The sequence below is a fragment of the Stenella coeruleoalba genome (genome assembly GCF_951394435.1).
Source record: "Stenella coeruleoalba genome assembly, chromosome: 5".
NCBI lineage: Eukaryota > Metazoa > Chordata > Mammalia > Artiodactyla > Delphinidae > Stenella > Stenella coeruleoalba.
This window is the reverse complement of record NC_137150.1, coordinates 126,791,693-126,816,637: the sequence shown is the minus strand read 5'-3', so window position 1 is coordinate 126,816,637 and position 24,945 is coordinate 126,791,693. Positions and strand designations below refer to the sequence as shown.

The following is a 24,945-nucleotide window of genomic DNA, read 5'->3' as shown; positions in this document are numbered from 1 at the left end:
TTTTCAACCTCTGGCAAGACCTTCCTGCATCTCAATAATCTTAACTGGAAAATTAAGTAAAAATAAAAACATCACGTCATTAAGAGACAGATGCTTCATCTGAGCAGTGCTTTCTTAAGTAAACACATGACAGAGCTTCTTGTGACATTTTTTAAAGATGTGGTGCTGTGTCTCCTTGTCTATTGGTCAGTTTGGGGTCAGGAGACAAGAGCTTGAAATTCTGTTTAATTTACAGACCAAAGTTTAGAAAAACAACCCAATTTCCCTCCTGAGGTTAATGTTATAAGTCATCCCTAGTTGTACGGTAATAACTGAGTTGGATAAGAAGCTGAACCAACATTTTCCTTTAAAGTAATGTGTCTTTACCCGGGTGTCCATTATCTCAGATTTTAGAACACCAGATTCACTTGTGAATTTAAGGAGACAAGATGCTTTTTAAATCTACATTGTGAATGTCCAAGATGAAATTTATTTAATGAAATGTCACCCATTTACCAATTTTAAAAGACGATTACTGTCCTAGAAAAATTATCAGGAGACTAATTGTTTGCTATTTCTGAGCTAACACTAAACTCAGACTCCTACCCTACAGACTTTGCTTTAATGTAATTTACCATGAAACCCATTTCCTTAGCATAATTCAAATAAACTCCTTCCTGAGGTTATTTTGTGTGACGGGCACTCAGCAGGACTGTTGTATTTATGACATGATTTAATATCTATTAATATATGTGTATATGTATAGCTGATTCACTTTTTTATAAAGCAGAAACTAACACACCATTGTAAAGCAATTATGCTCCAATAAAGATGTTAAAAAATTTTTTTAAAAAAATAGTAGGTCAGTATTTTATACAGAAGCCCGTTTAATTTACACCTTGAGTTTTACTAATGATTTCAAACAGCAACACACAATGCTGGAGGCTGCATCACTTGGGAAAATACTGAATTGGACCCCTGCATTACTCTCTAAATTTTACTGTGACTTCTGTAATACTTAAAAAAAAAAAATTTAGTGTGTGAATATACAAATGCCATTAACAAACTCACCCACTACATAGCTGTGTTTAGTCCTTAATTCTGTCAGGATTTTAGGCGAGAAATGGCTTCCAATAACAGGAGTCAAGAACTAAAGATTCACTAAGAAAGATATTATTGTAAATAAGATTGCCTAACTTCATTAAGGCCAACAAACCGCTCTTCAATCTTTTGCACGTCTACTGTTTACAAATCGTTCCAAATACAAATGCTAATGCTTCCTTGCAGTGAGTCTTTGGGACCTCTGCTTTAAACCCAGACCTTGAATTGTGGTCCTTAATCCATATCAGCCCTGTCCTCTCACTCGGATTTTTCACATCCTATTTTACTAAGGTAGCTTGGTTGAACTTCCTCAGATCTCTTCCTTTACCTTTTCCAAATTGACTTGAATCTTCCTCTTTTCCTATACCTGGACTAGAGAAAGAAGTATCTCCTCTGTCTTTCAAGGGAAAGAATCGCCTTTCTCTGTGGCTTTCTGGAACCCCTTGCCCTGACTCCTCCAAGACCTCACCCCTCAACTAACTCTGGTCTGCATTGCTCTAAAAACTCATCATAAAATACATTTTGATTAAAAAACAATACATTATTTTAGAAGTTGTCAATATTTTCTCCAACATTGTTTTATTCTCTGTGGCACACGTGTTTAAATCTCAGCTGCACTAATCCTGCCCAAGGCTGCTTGTGGGAGAAATCCTTAATCTCTAATCTTTAAACATTTCTGTGGATGATTTAGGAACAGTCTCTCACTGGAAAAGTCACTCCTAGGCAATCAGTGACATCGTGATAAATTCTGATTAAGCTCTTCACAGCATTTCCTTAAAATGTGTTGTTGTCAGCCATGACATTACATTTGAAATTTCCTAGATTCCAGAATTTTCTCTGTTAATAAGCTTTGAATATCATAATGTGTGATCTCTAATGTAAGTGTCCCTTGAAAATAGCATATGCTTTTATATGTAACTTGTCATTTCAGGGTTCAAAGATATTGGCAGATTTCAGACTGACATTAGGTGTCCTAGCTTAATGATTGGGGGAATCACATTTGAAAATGCCATTTCTTTGGCCGCTCACAGCCTTTAGTATGCCTGTCACGTCTCTCCAGAAGAGCTTCCAGACATCACTCACATTGTTCTTCCATTTCAATTCCTCTTCAGCTCCTGAAGGGAAATCACATGGGTCTCTCTTGCTGTGCCCTGGTTCCAGCTCCTGTGGCACTGGCTGCCTGTTTCTTTGGGTGCCTAAACGTTCTTCACATTGCCCATGACTCTCTTTGTCCTTGGGAGAGCATACCTCTCCCAGCCAGCTGACAAGCTTTCTTCATGGAAAACAGAACTTTCCTCCTCCCTCCAAGGAGTCTGTCTCTCTCAACTGACCCTCAGGCAGTCCCTTTCTGACTGACTCTTGGAGATCTTACAAAATTCACATCTCGTCTCAGCTCTTGTTAAAGTGGAACTGAGATGTGTTCATGCCCAGAATGGCAATTTTTTCTGATGGCCATCTAAGCATTTCTTGTATGTATCTTCAGCAACAAGTAAATTACATTGATAAATTAGCAATTTAGGGGCCAGAGAGCATGCCAAAAGATTCATTAAAAGAGACCAAAATATCTTAAAATAAATTGCTTTGCTTAGATGATTGATATTTAACATTACAGCCTTCACCATTCTGTATAAAAGAAAAAATGGAGGTACTCTCCCAGGTCCCTCAAAGCGAATTTGGTGTTTACCACCTGGCTTGTATTTAAATCGGAAATCTAAAATTTAGCCTCCAAATGAAGGGAATATCTCTTGATGCAGTAATACAAAGGCATATAAAAAGTGCTATTTATTTAGATACATTTGGAGGAAAAGACTATTACTCCATTAAATAAATATAAATATCTTATGAAATCAAGTGCAAAGATCACATTTTTTAAAGTAGAAAACCTGGATTCATATTATAGAGGTCCCCTTAGGCCACTTTCCCTTTCTCTTCTATGCCAGGGGGGAAAAAACTCAAGTATGAAGCTTCCACACTAATGCCACAGTGTTAGCTGATAAACATTCTACATTCTCAACAGTGTGTGATGTACTAAGTAACTTCTAGCAGTTTTGAATAGGACATGAATGAAAGGTTCTATTCTTCTGTGAGTGCGGTGAAAAACTCAACATACCACCCCAAAATTGGACGAGCTGCTTCCAGTCTTCTTTTGCATGTTACTTGGAAGATATTTTACATACCATGATGGGCATTTATGCTCCTGACCAAATAGAAAGTGAGTGGTGGTGAGAGGGTTTCCCACAGAGAACTGACTAGCCTAGTAAATGCTACTGAAGTACATAACTGCATAAATAGCATCAAAATGTGGAGCCTTAGAAGGTCACCGAGCCCTGGCCACTTAACTTCAACCACAACATCAACCAGCTGCTCAGTGGACAATTTTGTTATGAGGTGTTAGTGATTTAACAAGTTGGCCAGCAGTAGTTTGGCATAAAAAATTTCATCTCTGTTGTGTTTTACTGTTGCTCACTGGACTTTTTCTTGGCAGAATGGACAAAGTTCCTGCCATTGGCATTTAGGAACCCAAGGAGAATGCAGTAATCACTTTTCTGTGGTATTTTCCACATTCTTTTTTGGTGGTTTGTGTATGATTCTATAAAGCTTTGCAGAAAACACTACTAGGATGACTTGTCTACCTTTTTAGAGTCTCTCCAAACTGTTGTCCTGGATTTTTTTCAACAATATTTTAAATTTATTGGAGAATGCATTATACCTTTAGACTATGTGAAAATTAATCTTATGTAATCAAAAAAATTTAGTCAGATTATAAGAATGGGGTATGTACTCTGTGAAATAATACCTAGCTTGATAGAATGGGAAAGGCAGTGTGGGATTGCACAGAGCGTGTTTGGTAGACTTAAGCACAAGCACCACCTGAGTAGTTGTGGACAATCACTTACCTTCTCAGTATTTTCTTTCTCTCCAAGTGCTAACACTCTGTAATGGGCATCTTGGTGCTTTAGACATTTTTTAAGTGTAAGTGAGTATATCTTCAAAATATACCATTTACTTGTGGGACTAGTATACCTTCACAACTCACTAAATAACTAAAAGAAATGGGAGTGAAGCAAGCTTACATATGCATGGAAACAGAAATTTACTTGAAATCTTTTTTTTTTTTTTCTCCTCTAGTCATCTCTTTTATGGCTACCTATTTACTTGGCCAAGAAAATAGAAGTCACTGACATTCAAATACCATCTATTAAGTGTTTGCAACTTGCAGAACATTGAGTTAAATACAGATTTTTTTCAACAGTGGATGGCGGGGGTAGGCTGGGGGATGCTCTCTGATCTCCTGCGGCTTATAGTTTGTCAGAGAAGATGGAAAATTAGACAAGCATTCAAAATAATATGTAGTGAGGGCTATGACATAATCCCACAGTTGCCTTGCAAATTCTAGATTCTAAATAAGGCCTGTTTCTACATATCCTTGAGCATGTGTGATCCAGATGGATTATAGGAACATCTACTCTAGTGTAATTTTTCAGTTTTCCTCTAAATATTCACCAGAAGTGACCACTCTGACTACATGCAGCTTTAATTTACCTGGGGGTCCAGGCTCTGTGTGAAAAGGCAGTTAAAATAAACTCATATACAATTGGGAGGAAAAAAGTCAAGTGCGAGTATAATTGCCACAGAAAAGTAGAAATACAAAAATCACTCATTATTTGCACTTCATTTGTTCTGTCCCTTAGGACATCTACTTGGCCTCTCTCATGACGATTCCAAATTCTGTGAAGAAAATTTCGGTTCCACAGAAGATAAGCGCTTAATGTCTTCCATCCTAACCAGCATTGATGCATCCAAGCCCTGGTCCAAATGCACCTCAGCCACCATCACAGAATTCCTGGATGATGGCCATGGTATGTATAGTTCCATAGGCTCAGAAACAAAACTTGGAATTATTGCAAGTTGTACTTCATTATGTCCTCGTGATGTTCACCTTACCCTCTAAGACAGTGGTTGCTTAGAAAGTGTCAGAAAAAGGAACAAGGGGACTGTCTGTTTGTGTGTAATGCCAACGTCCTCAGTGGCATTATGGCAATGGTATTTTTGCTTTTGAATTACAAAGTTCAAAGAGAAGCAATGTGGGAGACCACACAGAATGCCTAGCCAGTGCCCTGAAAGCCTGGCTTTTATTCCCTCTTTCACCACTAGCTTACTGTGAGAACATTGGCAGATAATCTTGCTTCCCTGCTATTAATATGACTCTCAGAATTATTTGTTACATCCTTATTATAGGGGTGTGGTTAAAATGTAGGTGACAGTTCTGTCAGATTCTCTTTATGGCGACATAAAACCAAAAGTGGAAGCTCTTTAGATTTGCATTCACTAAAAAGTTTGGTTTCATCCTGACAGCCTGTTTTCCTGAAAGTGGAGTGAAAACTGCAGAACAGGAATAGAAAAATCAATCTGAATGGTGAGAAAACAGTTTAAGAATTTCAAAAGAAAATCCTTGGCTTTATCCCCTAAGTACAGTTCAAGAGCACAGCACATTTTATTAAGTTCTGCAAATCTAGGATTAGTGCTGTAAATTATATAAAAATACTAAGGAAGTCACAGTTTTAGAAATAATAAATTCTGACCCTTAAGTAATCTTTGAAACAAGCTGTTGCTAATTTCCTAGCATTCCTTGTTACCTTAAAATATTAGAAACACAGGAGAAGAGATGAGGTAGAGTTGGAAGAGATCTTCAGAGACCACAGAGTTCAAGTTTCTCATATTACAGAAATGGACATCTTCTCATTCCTTTTTTTTTTTTCTCTTAAAACATGTCTCTTTCTAAAACTGGTGGTTGAAGTGAATGTGACAGAAATTCTTGATCATGATAATTGTTCACAAATTTATCTCATGATGTATGGTTCAAAGTTAGATAAACAGAATCTCCAATAGCTGTTTTTCCTTGTTCCACAAAGTTTATGGCTTGAATTTTTTGTAACTTCATAGTGAGTTGGCCATCTTGAGCTTTGGCTACATAATTACACAACAATTAATAAATTCAGTTTTTTTCAGACAAAAAGAAATTCCACTACACAGTTCTTTGCTATCTTGTAGCCAAAATGTTCATAAACTCATTTTTGCTATGTTAATGGTGAACTGGTAATGCTTTAGTTACTCTCAGCTACTTACATTTACTATTCCTGAAAACAATCCACACCCATCTTGCTTTAAAATTTCCCTAAATACAAAATAAATGTTCTTTGTTAGTTGAAATGATGGCCTAATATCTTGATGATTCAGAAACAATATCAAGAATCAATGTATTAGGTTTTTCCTAGACTAATATAAAGTGGTAATTTTCTGTTTAGTTAGCCCAGTTTAAAATGCTGATTAAATGCTGATAGAGTCCTGGAGTGAATGCTTACCTAATTACCTGCCTACCTACATTGATCAAGTCCATATCTAATAACGTTCCTCTTGGGTGGAATCTTAGTTTCCACTCTTAGTATTACTTTTACTGTTTTTCTTCAAGTTTCCTAAAAATGGAATAACATTAATATTTCATTTCAAAATCACACATTACTCATTCCAAAAGGTTGAGCTAAACTTTGAATCACTAAATGAACAGATTTAGTTGCTAAGGCAGCAAATACTTATGGCTAAAATTGAACCAACTTTTTTTTCCTTGTGTAAGTATTAGGTCAGCTAATTACAATGCTGTGCAGAATTTTGTTCCTATTGCCATATTTCTGGAATGATTCATTTATTTCATGTTTGTGGAATTCATGATTTTACTTTCCATGCAGTAAAGACGCTCCCAGTATTGTTTTCATTTTTTAAACATTATTTCTGTATTTAAAAGAATCTACACTCAGATTTTTTTAAATTTTACAACAAATTTTATACATCTTTCTGTGTCTACTCCAAAGGATCTCATGGTAGATAACAGCCAAAACCATACTTTTGCTAGAAATAGGTCTTATTCATTTGCACTGAGGAAATCACATCTGAATTCCCCATTTATATGTTAAATAAATAAATAAATTCAGTTACCAACATTTGTCGGACAGGAAATTCTCATAATATATTCATTCATTCATTCCTTTCATCATGCCTAGGCTCTCTCACTTTTGAATGTGTTGGTTAGGCAGTCTTGTGTTTTAACTGCCCCATCCCACCAAAAACTTCAATTTTATCAGTAGCATATAGTGGGTAAAGAAATTTCAGAATGATGAGAATCTAAGAAAGGCACTGTAGCTGTGACACAGTGGCAAAGTTCAATTACATTCATTTCAAAACAGACGCAGAACTGAAGCTACAATACACTCTGTAGCACTCTCATTTACACTTGAATTTAAATAATTTAATAACGTTTAGATTGCAACCAAAAGCTGACTTAAGTCAGTTAAAGCCAAAGTATGACAATAGGAACTAATCAACAGGATTTTCAGATGGTGGCAGTTCTGACATTTCAACTCCAGATCTTAGGAGAGAACCAAGGGGACAGTCAAAGCCCAAGATGATGGAGAAACAAACAAAAACGCAAACAGAATACATCTTTGTTCGAAGACTAAGCTGATATCATATCATCAAACCTTTTCAATTTACTCGTAGGGAGCTACTCACATTTGCAAGCAGAGCCCATTCATTCATATGTAGTAGAAATAGTTCTACTATTTTTCTGTTCTAATTTTCTAGGCCACTAACTATTTAGAGCAAAAAAAAAAAAAAAAAAAAAAAATTAGTCACTTGGGTGCATAGGGGATGCCAGACAGGTAAGCTGAGAGAAAGAAGTAAAATCATTTGACAATAAGAGAGAAACCAGAAGAGCTGTAAAAAGTAGCCCTGAAACAGTAAAAGCACAGTGGTCTGGCACCATGTTCCAGAAGGTCAGAAACCCTCTTACCCCATTATTGTATCCTGCTGAAATCCCTCAAGATTTCAGCAGGATACAATAATTGATACTCAGAAAAGAAGTGATTTTCTGTTATTTAGGAAGGTTAAATTAGGACACTCATATAAAAGGCAGCAAAGCTATTGATGTTTTTAGGTAGATAGTCTCACAAAATGGATACAATTTTTAGGTGGTGTCTAAAGACTACATTACCTAGAGAATCCATTTATGTAATAGCTTATCTGTCTTGTTCCCACCTCCAGCAATGCTGGAGAAATGATGTCTTAGAGTACAATTAAATTTGAATCATTTCATTTGTTTTTAAAATTATTAGCCATAAGTAGCCAGACGTGTAGCACTCTACCACTGCCAAATTTAAATTTCCTAATATTGAGTGTTTCCCGTTTTAGTTCCAACAAGAAATATGCAGCAATTAGGTTATGGTTGAAAAGTCAGTGTGCACATTCTAAAATAACTGGGCCTGCAGATTTGTGATTCAGAAAGGAAGAAGCCATGTCTTATGGAGACTACCTCCTCCAACTCAGCCTGGCCAAGATACTTGCAGACTTCCTGCCGTGTTTATACAAGTTAGCTCTAGGCAAGCTGGCTAGGAGTATGATCCTCAAAAATAAAGGTAAGCACTGGCAGAGAAACTGTTCAGCAAAAACAGTTATTAAATTTCTTTTCTCAAATGTTTAGTAACCATGAAGCCAAAAACAATAGCCCTGTCTGCTGGATCCCTCAGTTCACAGTGCCAGGTGATAAGAAGGACCACTGCCTAAGCAGACACAGCTCAAGAACACCCAAGACACAGGCTGCTAAGGAAAATCTAAAGACAGCTTTGAAAAATTCATATTTAAAGAGCTAAGTTTACAGCCACTTACTGAACACAGAACTTTGGAGAGAAAGTGGTATTAGAAAACCAATTCTCTGAATCCTTTGTTAAGTGTAGACAGTGAAGCTAGTAATAAGATCTTAACATTCAGTTTTTAAGGCCCTACTCATAAAATTCAAGGCCCATGATGGTATTCTCTTTATTTTCACAGTAAATATGTTCTTTAACATGGTCTGTGAGTAAAACATGTTCTTTAAGTCCACAGTGACCCATATGTTTAAAAAGCTATGCTTCATCCTTTAACACAGAATTTTTAATCGAATTTCCTTGGCATCACATCTGCTAAACAGTGTACTACAAACAGATCCCTTGAATTACTTTGGTCAGCAACCACTGTCTGTGCCTTTGTCATTGCCCAAGTTAGTTTATTCGTCACTGAACCCATAATGCATCAGTGACTCTTTTAAACATGCAAATAAAGACCTTAGAAAAGAGTTGCAAGACCAGGGAGATGATGCTAAAAGAAGAAACTTTGCAATGTTGTGAGCCTTCTTTGAATGAGTTTCATTAGTTATATTCATTGATTTTTCCTAGGCCAAGGATATTTGGACCAATTCGTTTTCTGTTTTTTTTGCCACACCATGCAGCTTGCGGGATCTTAGTTCCCTGACCAGGGATCGAACCCGGCCCCCGGCAGTGGAATCGCAGAATCCTAACAACTGGACCACCAGGGGATTCCCTGTTTGGGCCAATTCTTATTTTCAGTGTGCGTGTATTAAAAAGGAAGAGAAGACAGAAATAACTACAGTGCTAGAAACGGGGCGGGTCGGGGGAATGAGAAGAATAAAGAACAACCAACCTTCATCTGATGTTTCATTTATCATTAATATGAAAGACAAACAGTGCTAGAAGTCAGATATAAAAAAACAAAGATTTTTCTGCTCCATTTCCTGGAGGCATGGCATACCTTCCATCACCCCAAGTGTACTTTGTGGCCATAGAGAGACTACCACTTTCTTTCCTTTATTTATCCATCTCAGATCACTGGCTCTTACTTTTTAAATTTTCTACTTTACTTATAACCTAACAGTTAACTTAGCATTTAACTTAACATGGATGGTGAAACCAAATATGTGATGTGCACACATTTTCATTGTCTTTCTTTTAGAAACAATCCATCTATATACGCAGAATGTTAAAACAAAAGGAAGGAAGGAAGGAAAGGAGGGAGGGAGAGAAAGAGGAGGAGAGAAAAGGAAAAAGAACTTGGCAATTTTGTGGAACAGAATAAACAGACAAACTGTCAGCAGCAAAGCCCAGACAGGATTTCAGGCTAAGATAAATTTTAAAATATGTGAAGATATGGTTGAGAATAAAAGTAAAACAGATTAAGAAAAGTCAACAATAGATTGGACACTTTTAGAGGTCAATATAAAAGATTCTAAAAGACTGATCAATTTCCTCTCTCAGCCCTCCCCCAAATTGTACATATTTTTTAGATGAAAAGTGTATATCCGACCCACTATTACTTAAATCTTAAATATTTCATATCGTGAGATTCGAAATCAGGCTTTATATTGATTTTTTTATGGTTGTCCCTTGGCCCAAGTCTCCCCTTTGGTAGCACTGTCTGTACCTATTTTATTGCCAAAGGACATAATTCAACACATAGATGGAGTGGATAGACTGTAGATTTCACTGTTAACAGAAACTAATGCAGCAACAAATCCTAATGTTGAGAGCATTAAAGTAATAAATGAATAGCAAATCTGAATAAGTCATTTTATTTTAAGTAAGAAAAGTTCATCTCCAAATGACCTCTAAGGGAAAACCATAGAGCTAAGATATCTCTCTTTTTTAATAGCCAAGTAAATATGTTATACATTTTTAAAACTTATACTTTGGTATTGAGCTTCATAAAGAGAGGCCACATCTTGGAGCCTCCTTTGTCATAAGCCGATTCCAAATTGCATTGTACGTTTCTTTTCACACATCATACATCATCAGGGAGGTAGAGGAGGTATCAGTGACCGCATATCCACGGAGAGGTGCTGAGTTATTTCAGCATGGGAGAAACGAGGTCAACCCATGCCACATGCACCCACACATGTTAAAGACTTCCCAGCTAATATTTAGTTAACCAGTCTTACAGTCTGTGCTTTTCAGTAAAATTTAAAAAAAGAGAAAAGTTTCTTCAAACAGCACTTTTGGAGAACTGGAAAGCATTCTTGCTGCCTCAGAGATCTGTTGACAGTCTTCTACCATCAGCAGTCCGCTATGCATTCCCTGGTTTACACAGGCTCTTTTTTATGTAGCAAGGAAGATAATGCTTTTCCCGGAGTTCCAAAGGGCCTCATCTCACTTTATCTTCTAAACAAAGCTTAGTGAGGTTTTACTATCATTCCTTCCTATTGACTTGCTGTTGATGTTTTTCTTTTAACTTAATGTTTTTCTCCCCAAGTTCTCTTTGGCTGGATACTGATTTTTAATGCTTTTTCTGGCTTGCCTTAAGAAGCTTTACCTCTTCAAACGTTCTGGCTCAGAAGTTAAGTAGGAACTTTGCTCTTTATTCATTTTCATATAATGCCTCCAACACAGATTGACAAATTTCAAGGTATTCGCTTTGAAGAAACTTGAGTGTAGTTGTAAAAACATTTGCAGTATACTTAAAATGTGCTGAATATTCCATTTCTCAGTGGAAAGTAAGATTTAAACATGGTTTTCTTTTGTTGAATAAAAAGAATGACTTGAATACATCTGAAATGTTGTTAAATATGTTGGGCATAGTACCAATAGGATTGTTTTCTATTTTTCTGGTCCCCCCTTATAGCTCTGTGAGCTAATTTTACCCTTCCAGTGTCACAGTGAGGAGAGAAACATTTCACAGATCTTAAAAATAAATTAGGGAGCAGTTAACTAATTTGGCCAAGAACACTCAGCCATTTAGTGTTTTGCCAGAATTAAACTTTAGACCAACTGTTTCTTCCTTTAGCTACCATTTAAAGGATCCCTACACATGCCTGCCCTTTAGCAATAAAATAAGCAATCTATCCACATGCTCAGCAGAGGCAGGATGGGCCTCTGAGCATAAAACCCTAACAGCTATGGGACCTTGGGTAACTGATCCATCTTTATATTCCTCAGTTTCCTTATCTGCAAAATAAAACAATGAAAGAATCTGCTTCATAGTGTTCTCGTAAAGATTGAATAAGCTAATACATTTAAAGAACCCGTGTCCCCTGCATCGGCAGGCAGACTCTCAACCACTGCGCCACCAGGGAAGCCCCAATTATTTTTAGTATTGTTAATAATCAGTGTGTAAATCTTAAAATCAAGTAGACAGAAAAACACCAGAACTGATGGGCAATATGTAAGCTCCTGTATGAAGAGAAGAAGTTGAAGGAGTTAACTCACTGGGAAGGGATTTCTTAGGGAAGCTTTTCGGGGAAGGTGAGGCACATTTCAGCTTCTGAATTTGCACTGTTCTATGTCAGCTTCTACTGACCTCCCCCGCCATCCCTTTATAATCCCCACATCACTACGTACTGAGAGCACCAACTTGTTTGTGACAGACACACTCCAAAGACCCAACAAATATCAACTGCATTCAATAACTGATACAAAGGGGAGAAAAAGGATGCAAAGAGTAAAAAAATGGGCCTAGTCCCAAGTTATCAAAGATGTTTTCTTTTCTCCTCCCACTGCTCCTGATATGTGATGCTTGAAAGCTCTTTATTAAAATTCTTTCAGTCTAAGAGAAAGACTTTATTTCCTTCAGTTTATTGGGAGACCTTTAGGGGCAGATCTGGGTCATTTTTCTGTATCCCTAATATCTAGTATGTTTGCTAGAACATTGTAGGTGCTAAGCAAATGCTGGTTGAGTGCAGGAATGAATGAGGCATCCACTTGTTTATTACTTATGGAATTAATGGAAAGGTGACATGGATGGGGGATGGGTCCCCCCCGATGCAGGGGACACGGGTTCGTGCCCCAGTCCGGGAGGATCCCACATGCCGCGGAGTGGCTGGGACCGTGAGCCATGGCTGCTGAGCCTGCGCGTCCGGAGCCTGTGCTCCACAGCAGGAGAGGCCACAACAGTGAGAGACCCATGTACCGCAAAAAAAAAAAAAAAAAAAAGAATGGGGTAGTTGGAAGTGGAGAAAGGGATATAGAAAGGGTGCAAGGACAAACTCTGTTTCTCAAAGTTGTAAACACCTATTTATTATTATTGTTGTTGTTATTGTTATTATACCCACTATCTTATTTCCTCTAGGTCCAACCCAGTTTCTGTTAGTCCCTCAGCACAATGACTATTTTCACAGCTAATTATTATGAAATAATTTTATTTAATCAAACCACTGCACATCATTATGTATGCCCCAGAGCACATCATCCATGGGAAATCCTAGTGGGTGCTGGTGAGCTCACAGAGGCGCTCAGCCTCATCCACAGGGAGTCCCCTCCCCAGGGCATCACACTGCAGATCTGTAGATGCATCGTGTTTCAGCACCAGCTGGAGCCTTGCATTTTCAGATCCATAATTTTCAAGGTTTGAAACAGAAACACAGAACAGTGGTCAATCTTGGTTATTCTTTTAGGTAACTGTTTGCTAGACCTGCCACGCAAGCAGATCCTGGGCCCCGAGGAACTGCCGGGACAGACCTATGACGCCAGCCAGCAGTGCAACCTGACCTTCGGGCCCGAGTACTCGGTGTGTCCCGGGATGGACGTGTGCGCCCGCCTCTGGTGCGCCGTGGTGCGCCAGGGCCAGATGGTGTGTCTGACCAAGAAGCTGCCAGCCGTGGAAGGGACACCATGTGGAAAAGGGAGGATCTGCCTGCAGGGCAAGTGTGTGGACAAGACCAAGAAAAAATATTATTCAGTAAGTGATTTTCTTGTCATGCAGGGCCTGGAGACCTAAGGTCTGATGTACCTTCCTGTGACACCTGTGGGGACTGGCCACAGAAGGCTCTATTTCCTAGTTAAAATATTTTTCCTTGAGGTATCTATTTACAGCTCCCTCCTTTACCTGCAAGAGCCATCCCCAGCTGTCAGTTACTGGAGAAAATGCAGATCTCAGGTTATATCCTGTAGCAAATAAGTAGACAGCCCAGATTCTGTCTAATTGAGACCCCACGTAGGGCCCCAAATTACCGCTTGGGAGTTTACTTTCAAACTGCTCGTAAAGTTATTGGAATACCTTTATTTAAATTCGGTAAGGAAGTAACAGCAAAGCTGACACGTGGTCCTCATGCATACTTGGTGAACTCCAAAATGGTCACGCTTTCCCCCTCATGGCAAGTTAATCTAACTTCAGGAACTATAATAGCCACACCTGCTCCAGGGAGACACCTCCTCCCTTCCTGTGCACCCGGTCCAGCTTCATGTCAGCAACTGACACCTTCACTGTCAAGGTCCAAGCAAAGCATTTGTTCCCTCTCACTCATAACATTTTCAAAGTCCCTAGAAGAGTGTTGCCATAGGCGTGTTGCCTGTGCCTTTCAAGACTAACACACAAGCAAGCATCCTCAGATACCCTGACGCAGATACCCTGACACATACAACCAGAGGAAGTTCTTCAGGAATCCCCTCGGCAAAGGCATTTCTAGTATCTTCCTTTTGGAGTCTCTCAGCTTCCTGCTGCCTGCCGTGTTTCTATAGCAATAAACCTGGGATGTCATAACAGGACTCTTCATTCCCTGTGATGTGGGTGCTCTTCAGTATCTGTCCCATTTCCTCTTTACAGGGTGTAATGAAGCCAAGCCCAGGTCAGATACATTTATGCATGTGGCAGAGGATCTGTCACAGGTGGGACGTGTGATGTCAACAAAGGGACTGCAGAACTTCAGTGCTAAAGAGGGAGAAAAGATGGAAGCATAATCAACCTGGAATCATACAGAATCTTTAGCATCACACAGTTCTTTAAAGATGCAATATCAGGGTGGACGCAAAGTGAACCATGGTTCGGTGGTTATTAACAGAAATGTGCGGTATCAGAAGGTCCAAAGAAGCCACGAGCAACCCTTGCAGTGTGCTCAGTACTTAGGGTGAAGTGTTCAGACACTCTAGTGCTGGGGGGTAGGGGACAGAAAAGGTGGATTGCCAAGATTTGGAATCACATTGTAATTCCAGAGTGTTCAATACCTGTGACCATGTTAAATTCAGTGAAAATTTAACTGTGATGAAGTGTCCACCGAGCGACTGAATTCAAATGATTTCCAAATGTACATTCCACTGAGTCATTGAATGCATGTGATTTCCAAATGTACATTTTGAATGTTTTCCTCCCTTCTCAGCTAAAATATCTTCTATTTTCTGTTTTAGACATCGAGCCATGGCAGCTGGGGATCCTGGGGTTCCTGGGGCCAGTGTTCTCGCTCATGTGGGGGAGGAGTACAGTTTGCCTATCGCCACTGCAATAACCCCGCGCCCAGAAACAATGGCCGTTACTGCACAGGGAAGAGGGCCATCTACCGCTCCTGCAGTGTCTTACCCTGCCCAGCCAATGGTACGCTGCTCCCAAGTGTCAGCAACCATCATGTGTCGGGTGTAATTTGTATTCTAGCAGTATTAAATAGCGGAGGCTGGAGAAATAGCCTATTAATCTTGTACTGCACAGTTCCACCAGTATGCAAATCAATAACAAATACATGAGTGATTTTTAAATTATTATTATAAACAACTGAGTGTTCAGGGAGTAGGAAGAAAATAATTGCTGTTTTCAACTCTGTGTTGAAGATGAAAATCCTTCAACACTGGTGTAGAGAGACTCTGGAAAAAAAATATATCATCTATCATCTCCTTAAATGTATTTAAATGAACAAGAATATATCTAAGTTTCAGAACAGAGAGAGTAATAATGTGACATGCTTGATTTTTAGGTAAATCTTTTCGTCATGAGCAGTGTGAGGCCAAAAATGGATATCAGTCTGATGCAAAAGGAGTCAAAACATTTGTGGAATGGGTTCCCAAATATGCAGGCATCCTGCCAGGAGATGTGTGCAAACTGACCTGCAGAGCTAAGGGCACTGGCTACTACGTAGTGTTTTCTCCAAAGGTAACTGCATGCAGACGGTCCAGAAACAGTAGGCGTCCATGGTGGAAATTATTTGGTAGAATGGAGCCTGCACATACCAAATGTAAACAGTCATTATTTGGGGGGGGTGGCTAGGTTTTGGAAGGTTTCATTTTCACCTCTGTAATTTCTATATTTTCAAACTTGCTACAATAAATCAAAAGGATTTTGTAAACAGAACAAGTAAATGTTTTAAAAGCTATTTTTGAAAAAGTGTAACTCTCTGTCAAGAAGGTGAATTGCAAACTTAACTTCAAAATAGTATTCCCTAGGTACATTTGTAAAGGGGACTATAAAACAAGAAAGTTTTCTATTTTTCTGTCATCTTTTACTGAAGAATTTCTTTGGTGATTCATGAAGATAGATTCAAGATCATCATCCCTGACCTAGACTTTAAAATGTCTTGCACCTTTAAAATGAATCAATGTCCTTTTAGTTATACACATTTATAATATATGCATGTGAAATTATCCCTTGTTTTCCACAGAAGAGCGTTTTCTAACTTATTGAAGTTTCATTTCTCACAAGCAACATTATGCGGCAGTTTAAAACAGTTTATCTAATTTGCAAATAGGTGCTATATTTAAAACCATCCCTGTAACTGGTCTTCAGATATTTATGACATATTATTGAAAAATAAGTTAATGTCCAAGTTATGTAACATTTAAAATGTTTTATCTTTTTATTGAAAAATAATACATTTTCATTTAAAAATATTATAGAGAGATAAAAGCAAAAATATTACCTGGAAATATAATCATTTAGAGAGCTGTTAACCTGTTGAAGAATACCCTACCTCACTTTATACACATATGCACCCTCATATACACACACTTATATGAAAGAGTTTTGTATATACACAAATACAAAATATGTATGTTTACACATATGACTATATATGTTACTTATACATACTTATATGCACAAACCACTGAGTCCATATACATAGTATTTTGTAACTAGCTTATTAAATATATGCTAATTCTTTTTTTTCAAAAATATTCAGTCTCTTCCAGTAAGTACTTTTCTCTGACCTTCCCAGACTTCTTTTTTACACAAAATTGTCTCTACTTCAGTGTCTCACAGTTCAACACAATAGGGAATGCTTTCCAACCGTTACAAGGTTGTGACTGTCCAGTGTAGATTTTCAATTTTGTTATAGTAATAACAATTATGCACAAGACAGAAATAGAGTCACAGATATAGAAAACAAACTACCAAGAGGGGAGAGAGGAAGGGATAAATTGGGATTGGGATTGACACATACACACTACTATATATAAAACAGATAACTAACAAGAATTTACAGTATAGCACAGGGAACTATACTCAGTATTCTGTAATGACCTATATAGGAAAAGAATCTAAAAAAGAGTGGATATAATGCATATGTATAACTGATTCACTTAACTGCACAGCAGAAACTAGCACAACATTGTAAATCAACTATAAAATTAATTAACAAAAAACAATTGTGTAAACAAAAAGGATGTCTGCGTTTGTGAGCCTGCTCGTATTCTGCTCTCCACACAAGTGACAGACAGTCCCACACTAAGTGAAAGATTGTTTCTAGCAATAAAAAGGCAAGACTATACCATGGGAACGTGTTACCCACACAGAAATGGAGACTAGGACCTCGGGTCTCCTAACACATTCGGAATTAAGCTCAAGAGATAAAGAAGAGAGAAAGGGCATAACCCCAATCTATCCCAGTTCTTCTTTCTGCCAATATGTCAAGAATTTTTCAGTTGGATACTCCTGGAAACTATGGGTTGTTTTTTTTTTTTTTGATTGGTTGTTTAGTTTCCAAAGTACTAACCATTCCAATCAAACTTAAAACTCCCAAATTAGAACTTGCAATTTTATCAGAGAACCCACCTACGCAGGCCCAAGTGTTTCCCACTGCTAACGTGTTTCTCATTATTCAGGTGACCGATGGAACGGAATGCAGGCCATACAGCAATTCCGTCTGCGTCCGGGGAAAGTGCGTGAGGACGGGCTGTGACGGCATCATTGGCTCGAAGCTGCAGTATGACAAGTGCGGAGTGTGTGGAGGAGACAACTCCAGCTGCACAAAGGTGATTGGAACCTTCAATAAAAAAAGGTAACGTGAGAGAACGATTGCCCTTATCTGATCTGAACGAAGCTTTAGACTCTTGCAAAATTGATAAAGGAGAACTCGTGTTACATCATAAGCTATCTGTGGGAGGACATCTAGCCAGGACCTAGTTACACATTATGAATATGAGAAGTGAAGGGAAGGAGAGGACATGAAATGAGCTCTGCATGCCGACTGGAAATCCATGGCACCTCTGCGAGCAGATTAACTGCAGTAGCCGTGGGTCCAGGTTTTACAGAGTGTGAAAAAGGCAAAGAAAAAGTCTGTGACATTCCACTTTAGCCATATCTTGCAGATCTGTTATTTCTGAAACACCATTTAGGAAGAGATGGCTGGTTTCCAACGTAACTACTGTTTTGTTTTGTGTTTTTACAAATGCATTCTCATTAGGCTGTAGTTTTATTGAGAAAACATTTCTCAGTGCAAAATGTAAGTTATCTGCAGTAGTGTAGATGGCAAGCCTGTTTTTGAGACAGCTATCCTGGTTTATATCTACTCTGTAAAGAATAATGTCAGTTTTCTGCTTCCTCTTATGGTCCTGATTACACTCTTGCTTTACCACTTTCTGGCGTGAAATATTATACTATCAGCTAGGATGGCTGAGTCAGCTAAAGAGTCTGCTGGAATGCAGGATTGTTTTTCCTCTTCACCAGACCACTCTTATGCTAAGTGGTCTTGGTCAGGTTCACCTGTATTCCTGATATATGTGCTGTGTTGTCTTTAACTGGAGAGGAATATACAAACCAAGTCAACAATAAGAATTTCTTAAAACAATCGCATGCCATGGTAATGTAAAAAACTAGAAATGACCTTTGATATGATAAAAAAAAAAAGTATGGCTGGAGAATTTATTCTGTATTAAAATATGCATTACTAATCCTATTTGCTAGTGATATAATAATTATTCATCTAATTGTGTTGGGCCATCTAGGTCAAAACCCCTGCAAGTCCAATTATATCCTGTGTTTTAATATATTTCAAAGGTTCAAGGCTCCTTAGAAATGATCCAGTCTAACGTTTTGCTTTACAAATGAGGGAATTGGGACTCTGAAAGTTTAAGACTTACCCAGTTTTACTTGGCTGATAAATGCCAAAGTAGAGGCTATAGCTTAGGTCATAAAAATAGGATGCACAGGCCATTTGTAAAAAAGAAAAAAAGAAACCAAAAAAGAAAGAAGGGTAAAAATTCAGGAACCAAATGAGAAATAAAATTATTTTTTTAAAAAATAATACCTTACCTTATGTACTGTATGTTGTGTATCCTTCCTACATCAACTTATAAACCTCTTTTTATAATGCTAAATTTAGCATTAAGCTTTTTTATTTACAACAAATATCCGCATATTTGATGTCACCTGAAAAGGGGAAGGAAGACATTCATGATAGCAACAAGCAGGATCCCACATAACTGCTTGCAAATTGATTTGACCAAGATTATAGTATGTGGTACAAATGACCTGTTTGAGTATCCTATATAAATTATCTTGGCCTAGTGTGATCGATAAAAGAGAACATTGATCTTGGAGCTGGAATATTTGCAATCACGCTCTGGCTCAGTAATTCACTAGCTATGTGATCTTTGAAGAGTCACTCAACTTCTTTACAATTAGCATCCTTGAGAGTAGAATGGAAATAATAGTAATTATCTTGCAAGTGAATGTTGCTGTGAGGACCAAATGAGATAATGCATATTAAACTACTGCACTAAGTTCAAACCTCTTCACAAATATGATCCTAATTTTAATTTACTCCTCCCTCAATTTTCTTCATGTCAGTAAAGGGCAACTCAATCCTTCTACTGCCTAGTACCAAAACTTTGGCGTCATCTTTCACACCTCATTTTCTCTCACACCCCACATCCATCCATCTGCACATTCTCTCAGTCCTACTTCCAACATATGTCCAGAATCTGGTTGCCCCTTACCGCACAAGCAGAAGCACTGCCATCTGGTAGTCATTGTCTCTTGCCTGGACAAATCCAGCGGTCTTCCCACGGGTCTCCTGGCCCCTGGCCCCTCACAGACTCTTTTTCACAAAGCAGAGAGAGCCATCACTTTATCACCTAAGTCAGATGGTGGCATTCCTAGGCTCAACCCTCCAATGGCTACCTTCTCACTTAGAGTCAGTGTCCGAGATCTCTTCATAGCCTGTGAGATGCTAAAACATTTGGTCTCTGCCCCGCTCTGAGTCCCTTCTACACTGGCCACTTCCCTTGCTCTGCGCTAACATACTGGACTTCCCAACACTCCTCAAACATGGCAAGTGGCAGCATGTGCACTATTTCCTCTGCCTGGAACAATTTTTAACACTTAATAAGCAGTGCTTCCTCTAGAATTCCTTTAGATGTCTGTTAAATGTCACCACTACCCGCCCCCCAAAAAGGTGGTGGCTTCCATAAGTGAATAGGAGCATCTCTCCCCCATCCTTGTCATTCCTCTATCTTCTTACTCTGTTTCTTCACAGCTCTTAATCAACAAATATTGTCACATATTTTGTTTGGGGGTCTAAGCCCCACCCCACTAGAATGTCCCTTCCATGGCAGCATGCTTAGTATGTAAGAATGCATGTATTCCTTCATGGCAGGTACTGTTCTTGTACTGGGGAGTTAGCCCTGAAGAAAAGAAGATTCCCCTGCCTTGCCAGCCACACTTCATACTTCATAGTTATATGAAAACATCTGCATTCATTCATGGTAGCCAAGGAAGCTGGTTAATGTCTAAAGTGTAAATAATACCAAGAAGGGTGCAAAGAAAATGAATAAAGAGTACAAAGGGAAACTATTTTACTAAAACATCAAGAAATCAGAGCATGACTATTTACAATAGCCAGGACATGGAAGCAACCTAAGTGTCCATCAACACATGAATGGATAAAGAAGATGTGACTCGTATGTACAACAGAATATTACTCAGCCATAAAAAGAAACAATAACTTGAGTTATTTGTAGTGAGGTGGATGGACCTAGAATCTGTCATACAGGGTGAAGTAAGTCAGAAAGAGAAAAACAAATACCTTATGCTAACACATATATGTGGAATCTAAGAAAAAAAAAATGGTTCTGATGAACCTAGGGGCAAAACAGGAATGAAGACACAGATGCAGATGTAAAGAATGGACTTGAGGACATGAGGAGGGGGAAGGGTAAGCTGGAACGAAGTTTAGAGAGTGGACATATACACACTACCAAATGTAAAATAGATAGCTAGTGGGAAGCAGCCGCATAGCACAGGGAGAGAAGCTTGGTGCTTTGTGACCACCTAGAGGGGTGGGATAGGGAGGGTGGGAGGGAGACGCAAGAGGGAGGAGATATGGGGATATATGTATATGTATAGCCTATTCACTTTGTTATACAGCAGAAAATAACAGAACATTGTAAAGCAATTTTACTCCAATAAAGATGTTTAAAAAAAAGAAAAGAAATCAGGGCATGAATCCTCATACTTCCCAGTGGCTCTGGAAGCTCAGTTTGAGGCCTGCGCAGTGCTAAGAGTTCCCAGCGATTCTCGTGAACATGAGTCAGACTCTAAGAACAGGATTAAAAAAAAGGCTCTCCCATCTAATTCCCTTACTCTATATTCTTCGCTTTCTTGACACTCTGTTTGGTATCATTTAAACTCTGAACGTCACCAGAACTTATTTTAACTGTTATGAAGTACAGTTGTTGGAGGAAAGGGATTCATGCAATGGGGACGTGGTAAAAGGAGCATAAAGTGTGAGTCGAGAGGCCTAGAACTGCCACTCATTAGCTCTGGAGTGAACTTGTGCAAATACTTTAAAACATCTCCACGTTATAGACTTTTTAGGTAAGATGGAATGTTTTCTCCTGGCTTTGTTTGAAGCCATTGTAGAAACATCTCATCTCTTAATATTAGATACTTCAAAAAAAAAAAAAATCCTCTGACAGAATCTAGTCCAAATGTATTAGAAAAATTAAGATAATGAATCAAATTAGGGAATTCCCTGGCAGTCCAGTGGTTAGGACTCCGGGCTTTCACTGCTGAGGGCCCATGTTCAATCCCTGGTCGGCAAACTAAGATCCTGCAAGCTAAGTTGTGCGACCAACAAAAAAAAAAAAGCTAATGAATCAAATTGAATAGATAAGCAGCATCATCAGCATTGCGTCTTCTCTCTTCAACACAGTAGGAAGCTCTGACACCTGTCTGGCCATCATGGTAGGTCAGATGCCCGATAGAAAGGGGCCTTCCCTGGGGATAAGCCTCGTCTCCAATTCAGAGGAAATGTTTGAGTGGGTAACACATTTGGATTTTACATATATGAATCCGTTATCCCGTATCCTCTAAACTTTAGTAAGAATTCAGAAGTGAATAATTAAATTTCACACACATCCATCAAACTGCACAAGTAAAGTATTTGTTTCCATTTAAATAACTAGGAAAGTAAAACATATGAGGACCTTAATGTGAAATTACTTAGGCAAAGATTTGGGCAAAAGATGACTCCTCCCTACTGGTCTAGTCCCTTGGTGCTTAATTAACCTTCTGTCCTTGTGTTTTCTGCAACCTTATGGGTATCAGAGATATTTATGCCTTTGCCCATTTTCCTGAGCAGATGATGGGTCATTAGAGATCTACCTCATATGTCACTCACCATAAAGCATCGCTCAATTGACCATAACACTTTGCAGACCCTAAGCTTTCAGGGAAATTTGCTAAGGCATTAAGGATTCTTTTGTCCTTTGATGATTCTGGTAAGCTACGGTTACGCAGTTAAAGAATTTTATGTTCTATTTTCTGTCTTGCCCCAGGAAATCCAGAGTTTTAGTAGAAATGGAGTCAGAGCCTCTAACCTGTCTATAGCCCAACAAATAATTAAATCCGTGGTTTCCCAACTAGTCTGCACCTTGGAACAGTGTGGGGAACTCTAAAAGGACTGCTGCCTATGACCCATCCTGAAAGATGGGGATTTAACTGTTCTGGCGTCTGGGGATTTAAATTTGTAGGCTTTGGAATTTTTAAAAGATCCTCACATGATCTTAATATGCAAACAAGCTTGAGGAACGTTCATTGAAAGACTTCTATGAGATTAATTGAGGGTAGATTTTTGCTGGTTTGTGTTTACGGGCATTTTGTGCCAGAAAAAACCTAAAGTAGCTTTGTAAAGATGATAAGATTTGATAAGGATGTGTGATTTTTGTGTAAATCTTTAACTAAAGGTAGTATAATTTTTAAAACCAAGGCAGGTTGCTAACATCATCCTAATTTTGAACATCATAATACAAATGTATACAATGTGATAGTCTGACTGCAATTTTATTTTGTTCTAAGAAAATTAATTTTTGAAGGCAATTTAAAATGAAGCTTTTTAATACATTAAAACTTTATATTAAGGTAAGGTGAGACTTTTAGAGAATTTCTATTTGTTTATCCGTTTGTTAAACATTTACTTACTTTTCTTTCCTCCCCTTTCTTTTTTTCTCTCTCCCCTGTGGACATTCCTGCTTCCAGCAAGGGTTACACTGATGTTGTGAGGATCCCGGAAGGCGCGACTCACATTAAAGTCCGACAGTTCAAAGCCAAAGACCAGACTAGATTCACTGCCTACTTAGCCCTGAAGAAGAAAAACGGTGAGTACCTTATCAATGGAAAGTACATGATCTCCACTTCGGAAACCATCATTGACATCAATGGAACAGTCATGAACTATAGTGGTTGGAGCCACAGGGATGACTTCTTACATGGGATGGGCTACTCAGCCACGAAGGAAATTCTAATCGTACAGATTCTTGCAACAGACCCAACTAAAGCCTTAGATGTCCGTTACAGTTTTTTTGTTCCCAAGAAGTCCACTCCAAAAGTAAACTCTGTCACTAGCGACAGCAGCAATAAAGTGGGATCGCCTACTCCACAGCTGCAGTGGGTGACGGGCCCTTGGCTCGCCTGTTCTAGAACCTGTGACACGGGCTGGCACACCAGGACGGTGCAGTGCCAGGATGGAAACAGGAAGTTAGCAAAGGGATGTCTTCTCTCTCAGAGGCCTTCTGCATTTAAGCAATGTTTGCTAAAGAAATGTTAGCCTGTGGTTATGATCTTCTGCAAAGACAACTGGATGATTCATCACTGACACAGTCGTGGTGAACACGAGGTCAACCGAAAGCACGGAAAGTCACACTTCAGGGTCATTGTCAACAGGAGTCCGATTATGGGCAGAATCTGCTCTCAGCGACCAAATAAAGATGTGCACTGCTTCATGGGACAGTGGTGACCTTGGAATATAGAAAAACTTGGGAGTTATTGAACATCCCCTGGGCCTACAAGAATACAAAAACACTGATGAATGTAGGATCAGGGGACATTTGAAGATGGCAGAGCAGTCTCCCCCTTGTCACCTACCTCTTACAGAATGTCTACAAAGGCATCGTAATCATTTTCGTGCATATTATTTACACAGTAGCTTATTTTTACTGTTTGTAAATACATTCTTCCTTGGTATGTCACTTTATATCACTTGGTTCTATTAAAATATATATATATATATATATATATATATATATATTTCTATAAAAAAGTGTTTGACCAAAGTAGGTCTGCAGCTGTTTCCACTCCTTCCAGTTTCTAGAAAGAGCTGTGGATGTTTTACTGGAAATTAAGAACTTGCTGCTGTTTTAAGAAAGATTTAGTATATGTTTAGACTACAGGAGATAAAATTTTCGTCAAAAACCGTTTTGACAGCAAGAATCTTCTGAGAAATTCTGAAAAGAAAAAAGAAGCTCAATATATCTAGTCATTTAAATACATACAGGGGTCCATTTATTTAAGCCTTTGACTGCCTGTATTTTTTCAGGCAGCCAGCCAAACTAATGCATAATTAGGAGGTAGAAGAAATGGTTGTGTGTGTGTGTATGTTATCGAGTCTAAAAATTAGTTTCCTCCTGTTAGAATTTAAAAAGAAAACAAATACATGCTTCACCATATTTTCAAGTTATATTTTCACAACTGCTTTCTCTTTCTATGGTTCCCATCTGATATCTCACAATGTGTAATATA

At 38.5% G+C, this 24,945-nt stretch overlaps 1 protein-coding gene across 1 annotated transcript in view; it reads left to right on the top strand.

Moving 5' to 3' along the window:
- Window positions 1-24,471, top strand: part of ADAMTS5 (ADAM metallopeptidase with thrombospondin type 1 motif 5) — a 44,803-nt gene extending 20,332 nt beyond the window's left edge. The window contains exons 3-8 of the mRNA XM_079921639.1: window positions 4,773-4,940; window positions 13,346-13,629; window positions 15,072-15,255; window positions 15,629-15,804; window positions 17,751-17,926; window positions 23,407-24,471. Of these exons, the coding sequence (XP_079777765.1) occupies window positions 4,773-4,940; window positions 13,346-13,629; window positions 15,072-15,255; window positions 15,629-15,804; window positions 17,751-17,926; window positions 23,407-23,974 (1,556 nt within the window). The 3' untranslated portion in view covers window positions 23,975-24,471. The remainder of the gene's footprint in view (window positions 1-4,772; window positions 4,941-13,345; window positions 13,630-15,071; window positions 15,256-15,628; window positions 15,805-17,750; window positions 17,927-23,406) is intronic.
- The last annotated feature ends 474 nt before the right edge of the window (window positions 24,472-24,945 follow it).